Here is an 11023-nt window from a genome sequence, read left to right as displayed (position 1 = left end):
GGAACCTCCCTCCTGCCCCCCGGGGGCGACCTGGACAAGAGATTCACGGGCAGCCTTTATATCTCAATGAGCAAGGGGCAAGCAGACATACACTCGGCTTTTGGTGAAAGACAAGTGGCACTGCTGTCACAGTCTGAGAGCTGAGTGACCTTTTCATTACAGTCTAAGAGAGGGACTTTGGAGTCAGAGGAGAGAGCGCTCTCCCTGTTCAATCATTGGAGAGCAGACCACCTTATGTTACAGTCAGATGTCAGGTTAACAAATAACTATGGCAAAACAACAGTCATGCCATCTCAGGGCTCAGGACGATACCTTTATTAGAGTCAGAGGGTAGGCTAATAACCCCCTTCTTATAGACAGAATGCTGGACAACAATCTGTTTAAGGAAGCAGGCAGGACAACCCCGTGTTTTCAAGACGACAGAGTCACAGCCCCTGTTGTGGACAGAGGACAGGGCAAGCCCCCACTAATTAGGACGACATTTCTAATTCAGGACGAGGCAAGGACACAGCCCCTGTTAGAAATGTGGGGCCTGCCACCATCTCCTGCAACAAGTGGGAGACAAACACGCCTGCCCAGGGACCCAGGAGCAGGTAGCTGACTGGCAGGACTTTCTGTTATAGGCGGGAGACAGGAACCTTGTCACAAGCAGCACGCAGGCCAAGAATCTCCCTTTCCCCTAGGGCCAGGTTGAGGGTGGCACCCATCATAGGCTAAGCGTCAGGTCACCAGTGTTATGAGGAACCCTGGGTGGCATCTATCGGGCACAAGAGCAGGGCCTTGGCCCCACCCGGAGGAAAACATAAATGTGTCACCGGCACCACCACCAGACCTACACTTAGTGAACAGGTTGGGGGAGGGGAGCCCACAGAGCATTGTTGGGGTTTGTGAGGTGGAAGCTGATGCTGCCTGCACCTCAGCTGCAGAGGGAAGGGGGAGACAGGAAATGGGTGGGGGGAAGAGGAAGCCTGAGTTGGAAAGTCAGACAAAGAGGGTAATACAGAAACAAAGGCTGAGGAGATACAATGTAAAAAAAAAAAAAAAGAACCCGGTGACACAGAGCCTTGCACAGCCCATCTCTGGGCCTCAGCACAATGGTACTAATACCACGGGTGATAGCAAGGATAAGCAAGACACAGTTCAAGTTTATGGAGTGTCTATTGTGCATTGTCTCACTTAAGACATCTCCAACTATTTGCGGAGTGAGAAGTAGCATTTCCAGTTTAGAGAGAAAGAAACAGTTGCAGGCTTAAGGGGCCCACCTCCAGATCTGATAGAAAATGCATGGTGGAGCTGGCTTTTCAACCCAGGTCCACCAGGTCCTGCATTCATCAGTTGCCCATTGACCTGTCACCTTCCTGGGGGTGATTTAAGATTTGAAGTTCTTTTCCAGCTCTGATCTTGGTAAAATAGGGAGATAGAGCTGGAGCTCGGGGGAGAGGGGGGTGCCTCTGTTCATCTCCACCTGGGCCTTCTCTCCTGCAGTGTAATCCCTGGTCCCAGCTACAGATGACACACAACGACCTTGGGCCTGAATAAATGACTGCAGAGACCTTGATGGGAAGCAGAGAGGGTCTTTATTGAAGAGCTTGGGGGTCGGCGAGCCTCTCGCCTTCCTCCAACTCCCCCTTCCCAAGCTAAGGCAGCAGGGGCCTTTATGCTCCCAGAAAGCTGAGTGATCTCCCAACCCTCCCAGCACGCTTTGCGAGGTGCTGGCACCTCTGGGACACCCCTCCTTTCCCCTTCCCGGGAGGTCTCAGGAGGTGCAGGTGTGGCTCAGCAGAGGGTGAAGCGTCGCGCGCTGATGTTCATGCGCGTGAGGCCGAGGTGCCGCAGCGGCGGGGCCAAGGCAAGGCCGGCCCCCGGCTCCAGCTCCAGGTCCAGCTCGGCCTCGTCCAGCAGCTCTTGGTGCAGGTGACAGGCTTGGTCCACCTTCAGCCGGTGCAGCTGGGCCCGCAGCCGAAGCAGCTGTCCTGCCAGCTGCCGGTCCTGAGCCTGCATCTCCCGCTGCGGCCGAGAGGGGGCGTGAGACTGCTGGCCTGGTCCTCAGCCACTTTCGTCATTCTTCCCTTCCTGTCAACACCCTGGGTTTTCGCACAGGCTGTGGCCTCCCCACCCCCTCTCGCCCCAGCTTGATCCCTCCCCGTCTCTCAGATCTTGCTCTAAAACTAAGTTAAGGAGAGATTGCTAAACAAATACAGGTGCCTGGGGCCCCACCCCAGGGCAACTAAGCGGAATCTCCAATTTGGAGCCTGGACATCTTTCTGTTCGCACATACTGGGTTATGAGCCACCTATGTAATGCTCGCCTCCTCAGATTCTGCCTACGGTGTGGTCAATGCCTCCTTTTGTCCTTCACTGCATCTTTGAGGTATAGCAATTCCCAGAGTGGGGGAGGCCATACCTTCCCCACCTATAACTGGTGCCAGGGCTCTGTCCCCAGAGCCACAGGAGTAGTCGGTAGAAGATAGATTGGATGGAATCCTGCTTTGGCAAGGCTCCCTGGATAAAACATTGGACAAGTCCACTCATGGCTCCTCAGCCCCAGGACAAAGCAACAGGAGCAGGCAGTTGCTGGAGTTGAGGTCCATTCTCAACCCCTCCCCACACCCATTGTTCTTGGGTCCTAAGGATGACTGGCCCTTAGGCCCTCTGCAAGACCGCCCACCCCACCTGACTCACCAGCTCCTGTCTGAGCCAATCTAGGGCAGAGTCCATTGAGTCGAAGCCGCAGAGGGTCCCAGGGCCCCCCAGCGCGGGTCTGGGTTGGGTCCTGTGCCAGGCCTGGCTCTGCACCCGGGCTGTCCACTCCAGATATGAGGGCCGTCGTGTCTGCAGCTGTAGCTTGGCCGTCAGTGCCTTCACGGAGTCCAGGCTCTCTCCCTCCTCATCCTCTTCATTTTCTTCACCTACTGCCTGGAATTTCAGTGGCCCCAGGGACATGGTGGATTTGGGGTGAGTGACAGGGCAAGGCTGCAGCTCTGGGAATTTGGGAAAGGGTGGCAGTGTTGCTGGGGAGAGGTGGCAGGAGCTGAAGGTGATGGAACTGTGCCAGGGAATGTGTGACGGTGAGTGCTCAAGGTGGGTCTGGTCTCTCTGAGTGTGTCAGGCTGGGTGGATAGAGGGGTATGGGAGGCTAAGTGTGCAAGGGCTGGGATTTTCCTGGCCTGCTAACCCAGGAGCCACGTGATGCTCATCCGGGTGGGGGCAGGAGGAGCCCTGTTCCTCCAGCCCCTTGGATGAATTTTATTGTCTTTGCCCAGAAGGAGACACCCAGTTCCCAGAACGGAAGTTGCTCCAGGATGAGAAAAGCATCATCCACACTAGAGTCTTGGCCTTCTTCCCAAGACCCAAGTTAAGGGGTGGGGATTGGACGGAGGCTGGTGAGCTGTTCCCCCTCGCCATCCTCACTCATGACACTGGCCTTGTAGGAAAGGAACAGTGTCCAGAACCCTGGCCGGGGAGTCAGGAGATCTGGGTTCTGGTGCTGGCTCTGTGAGACTTTGGACAAGTCACCGACTCTCTGTTGGGACAGATCAGTGATTGATTTCAAGCTATACTTTAAGGAACTTTAGGTTCCCTTGGAAACCCCTTAAGGACTGTATATGGGATAAAGGCAGAACCGTAGAAGGGCTCCTAAACCCTCTCTCTTCCTGTCCCTCCCAGGGCTTCAACCAGAGCTGTTCCCTTTTTAAAATTTTGTTTTGAAATATACACACAGAAAAACTCACATATCATAAATGCATGCCTTGCTGAATTCTCCCAAACTGAATGCACTTATGTACCCAGCACCCAGATAAAGCAAGAGTGTTACCAGCATCCAGGAAGTGCTCCTGGCCTGTCACTACTCTCCTGAGGGTACTGTTACCATAATTTCTGACAGCAAAGATTAGTTTTGCCTTTTTGCGTACTTTCCAATGGTTCTCACACTTTAGTGTGCATGGGAATCTCCTGAAAGCTTGTTAAAAGAGACATATGGGGTGGGGCCTGATAATTTGCATTTCTAACGAATTCCCATCCCAGCTGGTGTGGAGTTTTACAATTTGTATTCTTTTATGTCTGGTTCCTTTCACAGATTACTCCGATTTTATGTTTACATTATGGGTGTCCCCCTATGATTTATCTTCTTTGTGTGTGTGTTTAATGAAATGTGTGTGTGTGTTGAAAGAAGGGTTTTGTGTGTGTGTGTGTGCCTGGACTCTAGACGTGTGGAACCTAATGGACCAAAAGGCCCTTTGAAGGCAAGAATCTGTCTTATTCTTCTTAGTAATCAGCACTTAACAGAGTGTAGGCATCATTTAAGAAATGAAAGAATAATTGGATGGATGGAGAGATGGATGGATGGGTCCTCCAGTAAATCCTTTAAACTCTTGTAATTTATCAGCTTAAGTGTGTGTCTCTTGCTAGACTGAAAATCCTAATGAACAGAACCTTCTCCAGTCATCCTTGGGTCCTCTCACTAAATACAGGGCCCAGTTCAGTGTACAGGCAATTCATATTTGGTGGAAGGATGGAGTGATCCGAGTTGAGGCTTCGGAGGGCAAGACTAAACCAGAAGTGGCCCCCATAGAGGGCGCCCACAGGCAGCGACTTCCAGCTGTGGTGGGGGAGGGGCACCAGCTACACAGCTGCTTGCATTTAAGGTGGACTAAGGGATTTCCCCCACCCAGCCTCAGATGTAGAGGGAGGAAGTAGACAGTTCCCAGTTTCACACCCACACTTTCCAACCCCTTCCACCAGGGTACAAGAAATGGTATTTTTCTTTCTTTTTTAAATCAGCGAGAGTGGCAGCACCTGAGTTTAAAAAAAACAAAATTGTTAAGTGCCACCTGCGACCAAGACAGGAGGCAACGGGCTTTAAGCAAGACTATTCTCCCCATTTCACAGATGATGAAATTGAGGTTTCCTTAACAGGTTCTGGCCGGGTTCCTCGCTAAGAGGTGCTGGCAGTAGGAGGGGGAAATTCCTGTGAAACTGTTCGATCCCTTCCTCCAAGGGGCCTCCTTAACAGCTGTCCTGCCGGCGTCGCCAGCTGCCCAGCCAGTTCCTCCTGTCCCTTTCGAAGCCCGCGCTCGCCCCGCCTGACGCTCCTGGAGTCTTTCTGCTGGGCCCTAGGCCCACCCCAGGCGGAATGGAGTTCTCGGACCTGATTCGTACCCGCCGGGCCCAAGCCAAGCTCCTGAGGGGTCCGGAGGCACCCCCACTGCGTGGCACGCTATGCCTCACCGGCCACCACCTGCTGCTGTCGCCAGGGCCCCAGGCGACTTCAGAGCTGTGGCTGCTGCTGTTGCGTAGCGTAGACTCTATCGAGAAGCGGTGAGACGTGGCGGGGGCGTCCCCGTAGTCGGGGAGTTTGCGGCTCCGGGAGGAGAGGGGGGAGGGCAAGAGCAGTTGGAGCCCTTGCACCCTCGCATTACGTCCAGTCCTAAGAAACTCATTTCTCCTCCCCTGGTGACGGGCGGGTGACACTCAACCTAAGCCCGTCCATCCCCAGGGTCGCGAGTGACTCCGGCACCATCACGTTGCGCTGTAAGGACCTCCGAGTGCTGCAGCTGGAAATAGAGGGCGTGGAAGCGTCGCTGGACATCGCCCGGTCCATCGAGGTACACAAGCAGTGCACCCGAGGCCCCTAAACTACCCCTACTCCGTAACGAGAGGAGTAAACGGGGGCTACTGCGCAAGGGGACTCGGCATCCAGTGTTACCCTGGAACGTAGCCAATGGTAAGGGACGCAGGGTGGTCTGGAGTAAGTGCAGAGGAGGGAGCTGAGGGGCGAAAGGGGCTGGGAGGGTGCGGGTGAGATGATTCCGACTTTCCCCTGATCGCCCAACTTCCTTCCCCAGGCGCTGTCCTCCTTGGAATCGGTCATCACTTCCTTTCCGTTCTTCTACCGTCCCAAGGGCTTGAGATTGGGCGACGCCTGGCACTTCCACCCACCCGAACGCTACTACAAGCGAGTAGCTCGCGAGGTGGGTGCGGTCCTGGGGGCCCACGGTTGGGCGAGCGCCGCGCCTGGAAGGGGCGTGGGGTCCTGACACTCACTGGGTGCCCTACACCTGGCCTTCGCCTCTCCCTGGGCCGCAGACCAACGCTTGGCGGCTGAGCGAGGTGAACGAGGACTTCAGCGTGTGCCCCAGTTACCCCCGCGCGGTGATCGTGCCTCGCTCTGTGGACGACGGTGCCCTGGCGCGCAGCGCCCGTTTCCGCCAGGGAGGCCGCTTCCCTGTGCTCAGCTACCACCACGCGCCCAGCGGAACCGTGAGCCCGCCCCTCCCCAGACTCTGCCTCTTGGACCAACTGCGGCCCTTCTTGGCCCTTTTCTGCACCGGTCCGGCCAATTCGCAGCGCGGCTGCCGCCGGCCGGCTCCAACCCTTTTTGGCCGCGCCCAGTCCTGCCTCCGACAGGCCCCGCCCCCTCCGGCCTTCCTTGACTCTGACCCCGCCCCTCTCCCCAGTTTCGGAGTCTCGCCAATCCCGGGCTCCGCCCCCGGCCGGTCGCCCCCCCCCCCCCCCGAGCTTAGTCCCTTCTTTGTCAACCCTGGACTCGTCCACGGCCTACTCTTCGGGTCCCTTTCCCCTCTGACTACAACACACCCACAGGCCGGGCCCGGCGCCCGGCCAGTTCTGCCGCTAAGGCCCTAGGCTCCGGCCTGCCCCTGCCAGCTTTAGACCTGCCCTAGTGTGTAGACCCTCCCTCGGGGCTCCGGGAGAGGAGTCCCCAAGCCAAGGCTGGGTGGCTACGGCTTCCGGAGCGCAGTCCCGGTCCACAGGTGCTGGTACGTTCCAGCCAGCCCCTGACTGGTCCCCAGAAAAGGCGCTGCGCTGAGGACGAGGAGCTGCTGCGAGCTGTGCTGGCGGGGGCTCGCCCTGGGGCCCGGGGCTTCATCGTGGACACGCGCTCGTCTCAGGCCGCCAAACAGGCCCGCATGACTGGCGGCGGGACCGAGGCCAAAGCCGCCTACCCTGGCTGGAAAAGGCTGCACCGGCCGCTGGAGAGGTGAAGGGTCTTCGTCCTCTCCTAGGCGGTCTCCTACAGGACTCTCCATGAACGTGTGCGGGGGCGGGGGGGGGGGGGGAGAAGAGTAGGAGTAGGGGGGTGTCTTCCAGGAACCTTAGGAATTGTCAGGTATTTCCGGGTAGCCATCCCACCAGGTGGGCATCCCCACTTGCACACCCCCACTGACAGATCTCATTTCTCTCCAGGCACCCCAACTCTGCCTGGAAAAGAAAAAGCCTCTCTACATTAAACTGACTTCCAGGAGCAACTACACTACACACACGCGCGCACACACACACACACACACACACACCCCTCCCTATTGGTCCCAGCCCTGCCCTGATGCTGGACCTGCTCTGATTGCCTGGGTCTCCAGGTGCTGGTAGTACCGAGAGGAGGTCCTAAGGGAGTTTTTGTGCTTTGAGGAAGCTCCCCTGTCCAGAATACAAACCCGTTTATTCCTTTATTCAGCCAGTGTTGATTGAGCACCAGAGGCTGAGATGGTGGCCAGCCCAGACGTGGCTGAGAGATCCGCAGTAAATTGGCAGTTAGGATTCAGTGTGATAAGCAGCAGCATAGAGCAGGCGCCCCTCTCTTGTGTGGGGGTAGTGCAAAGAAAGCATCCCTTTTACCTGACACCGGAAAGGAGTTAGCCGGAGAGCAGGACACTGCAGGTGGACAGAACTGCAGAGCTCCTGGCCATTTGCCCTGCCTGGGGAGCTGCAAGTATGTCAGTCTGGTGGGAGTATAGTGTGAGGTAGAGTGTAGAGAGAGATGGGGCTAAAGGGGTGACAGCGACCAGAGAAAAGGTCTTGAATGCCACGATTATGAGCTTAGACTTTATCCTAAAGGCAGAGGGGAGCCATTGGAGGCTTTTAAACAGGGCTGGAAAAATCTCCATTAGATTTTCTGGTGGGAGGTCACATTGGTGATCTTGAGCAGAGCAGTTTCTGGGAAGTAGGCGCAGACACCAGAATCCTAAGAGTATTGTGTTTCTCTTGTCAGACGGGGACTCCCCAGGGAGTACTGTGCTGCTCCTATCAAATTGGGCGTTTCCCATGGCATTGTTTCCGACAAAGTTGTGTGACCTTTCCCCAGGTACCCCCCCAAACAGACTAGGTCTCCCCCAAGGGGTCTTTCTTGGGTCTCCTCCATCAGATTGGGGAATCCCCAAAGATACTGAATCATTCCCATCAGGTTAAGTGAGCTCCCCAAAGGGTCCTGTGTCCCTCTTGTCGAATGGGCTCCTCTGAGGGTTCTTTGTCTCCCTCATTGGTCTGGAGCACTGGCTCCCAGGCTGTGCTCACCAGAGCTTGGGCTGGAGATGGGATGACCAGATTCCCACTTGTGCAGGGGACAGCCCCTACAGGAGAGCTTCGTGCGCCTGGTGGAGGCCTGTGGGGACCTGCAGCAGAGCACAGATAGCTGGCTCCGTCGACTAGAAGGCTGCTGCTGGCTGGCACATGTGAAAGAGGCACTGAGCACCGCCTGCCTAGCAGCCCAGGGCATGGAGAGGTAAGGCCCCACCCTACGAGGCAGAGAACAGGGCGGACGGGCAGGGCTCTCAACTCCTGGGCACACAACCACGTCTCAGTAAGCACATACAGTCTAGAAATGGGCCCATTCGATTCCTGGCCCGGCCACCCCAGGCAGGGAGGGACTGGCCAGTTAATAAGTCCTGGCCCACAGGGAAGGGGCCTGCATCTTGGTGCATGGGGCTGAAGGCACAGATAGCACCCTGCTTGTGACTTCGCTGGCCCAGCTCATCCTGGACCCCTTGAGCCGGACCATGGCTGGATTCCAGGAACTGGTGGAGCGGGAGTGGATCCAGGTAAGTGGCCACTCAGCCCCAGCCCAGCCCCTCTATCCAGAAACCCTGTTTCCTTGTGCCCATGGCTCTACCCCTTTCCCAGGCTGGCCACCCCTTCCAGCTGCGCTGTGCCCACTCGGCCTTCTCCCATGCCCGTCCCAAGCACGAGGCACCCACCTTTCTCCTCTTCCTGGACTGCGTGTGGCAGCTGGGCCGCCAGTTCCCGCTGTCACTGGAGTTTGGGGAGGGGCTGCTGTTGGCCCTGTTTGAGCACGCGTATGCCTCCCCTTTTGGCACCTTCCTCTGCAACAGCGAAAGGGAGAGGTGAGCTAAGGGGGTGTCAAGGTGAGTCAGGGGCCAGGCACAGGATGGGGTCAGACACCTGCTGTGTCAACACCTATGTCCCCGGAAGGCATCTTTGCCTTTCGAATGAAGTTTCTCTTTGGGGAAAACTCTGGAGTGTTTTCTCCTCCCCTGCCTCCAAACCCCACGCTTTCCCCTAATTTCTGCAAACCCAGATTTGAATGGGTCCAAGGCCAATCCTACAGACCTACCTACTCTGTCCAGAACCAAGGGCACGTGCACCCCTAGCTTAAAAACAAGGACCGATGGGGAGAGTTGCTGCAAAATAAATCATTTCTGGGGCTCCCTACCACTTGCAGGGTTGATTCTAGTGAAGCAATGGTGTAGAGGTTGAAAACGGAGTCAAATTATTTGGGCTTAACTTCCAGCTCCACTACTCACCTGTTGGGGCATCCTAGGAAACCCGTCTCAGTTTCTATCCATCTGTAGCAAGGAGAGGATTCTAACGGCAGCCACAATCTCTGCGGAGCAGGGCTGTGTGCAGATCAGTGGAGTTAAGGCATAGGGAGTGCTTAGCACAGTGCCTGGCACACAAGCAGTGGTTGTTCTTACCATTTGGTTGGCTCGTTCCATGTGCTCCCAAGCCCCCCCAGAGCCATCTCTCATCGGTCTGAGATGAGACTGTTCTCTTTAGTTGCCTGGGTCCCCATCCCCCATGTTGTTTTCGCTGACTCCACTACTGGGTCATCCAGGTTAGAAATGGTTATCTCCCTCTCCCCTGTCTTTCATATACAGCCTTTCTCCTAAAACTTTCTTACTTGGTCATTTCCTGTCAAAGACCCCTCCTGCTAACCCCAATCCAGACTCTCCTTCCCACGTGGGCTATTGGGACAGCCGTCTCACTGCTGTAGTTCCCGTCACCAGCTTAAAAAAACTCGCCAACATTCACTTGGGCCTGTTCCCACTTTCTTGCTCTCGGCCCCAGTCTCCCCTCCTATTTCCACGCTTTTGTGCACCTGGTGAACTTCTGCAGACAGACCCAGCCCAAGTGGCACATTCTCATGAGCCTCCCTGATACTTCCAGGCAGAACTAAGTGGAACCCCTGAACAACTAGGACTTTGTTTTGTTCTACTTTATTCTAGTGCCCAGTACATGTATCTGACTGGCAAGAACATGTGCAGGAAAAAGGAGAGGTTATCACTGCCCCAGAATGGCTGGCACCCTACTAACCAGGGTCCCCAACCCAGAATCCCAGAAGGCATAGCTTGAGTCTGGAAACTCACTTCCTACAGATGCCTTTGTGAAGTGAGGACTCGAACACACTCCTTGTGGTCTGGGCTCAACCAGCCAAAAGAGCAACGGAAACTCCGGAACCCGCTCTACGCCCCCAATCCCTTGGCCATCTGGCCCTCCGTGGAGCTCCAGAGCTTGCGACTCTGGCAAGGTGACCCCCTACCCCAACTTCTTCCCTGGGGAGCTAGCTAACCCCTCTGCTCAGCTTCCTTATCTGTCCTCCTCCTCCTCAGGCCTATTTCTGCGCTGGATCCGCCCACCTGAACCTTCAGAGGTAGCATGGGAGAAGGTGTGGCAAATAGTGACAGATAAGGAGAAGACCAAGCTCTCTCAGCCAACAGTTTCAGCCTCTGAGCCCCAACTTTAAGGGCTGGCTCCTTGGATAGTGGCTGAGACGTTCCTGAGACCTCTCCAGGTCCCTCAGTACCTTTGGGCCTTGGATGACGGTGCCTGCAACCCAGCCTAGCCCTTAATACCAAAGCTCCAGGTTTGAAGTGTCCGTAGTGTGGGGGAGAAGGTCCAAATAATAAAGATATCTATGACTGGTATCAGCTCCCTGGGTGTCACTGAGAAGGGAAAATGATGTTAACAGTTCCCATAAAACTTCTCACCAGAAACCA

General features: G+C 55.8%; 2 protein-coding genes across 2 annotated transcripts; one reads left to right on the top strand and one right to left on the bottom strand.

Moving 5' to 3' along the window:
• Window positions 1-1501: 1501 nt before the first annotated feature.
• On the bottom strand, window positions 1502-3103 carry FAM167B (family with sequence similarity 167 member B). Its single transcript, XM_015080619.3, has 2 exons — window positions 2682-3103; window positions 1502-2007 (listed from the first exon to the last, which is right to left on the bottom strand). Exons 1-2 carry the CDS (start codon window positions 2940-2942, stop codon window positions 1777-1779), a joined length of 492 nt encoding a protein of 163 aa, XP_014936105.1. The 5' UTR covers window positions 2943-3103; the 3' UTR covers window positions 1502-1776.
• LOC106982410 (myotubularin-related protein 9-like) lies at window positions 2815-10951 on the top strand. Its single transcript, XM_027059795.2, has 11 exons — window positions 2815-2954; window positions 4914-5315; window positions 5494-5602; window positions 5843-5968; window positions 6084-6257; window positions 6770-6996; window positions 8350-8511; window positions 8686-8827; window positions 8910-9130; window positions 10403-10554; window positions 10637-10951. Exons 2-11 carry the CDS (start codon window positions 5131-5133, stop codon window positions 10768-10770), a joined length of 1632 nt encoding a protein of 543 aa, XP_026915596.1. The 5' UTR covers window positions 2815-2954; window positions 4914-5130; the 3' UTR covers window positions 10771-10951.
• Window positions 10952-11023: the final 72 nt, after the last annotated feature.

Source organism: Acinonyx jubatus, chromosome C1, assembly GCF_027475565.1.
Source record: "Acinonyx jubatus isolate Ajub_Pintada_27869175 chromosome C1, VMU_Ajub_asm_v1.0, whole genome shotgun sequence".
Taxonomy (NCBI): domain Eukaryota; kingdom Metazoa; phylum Chordata; class Mammalia; order Carnivora; family Felidae; genus Acinonyx; species Acinonyx jubatus.
The sequence above is the reverse complement of the archived record's forward strand: the minus strand, read 5'-3'. Positions and strand labels throughout refer to the sequence as shown.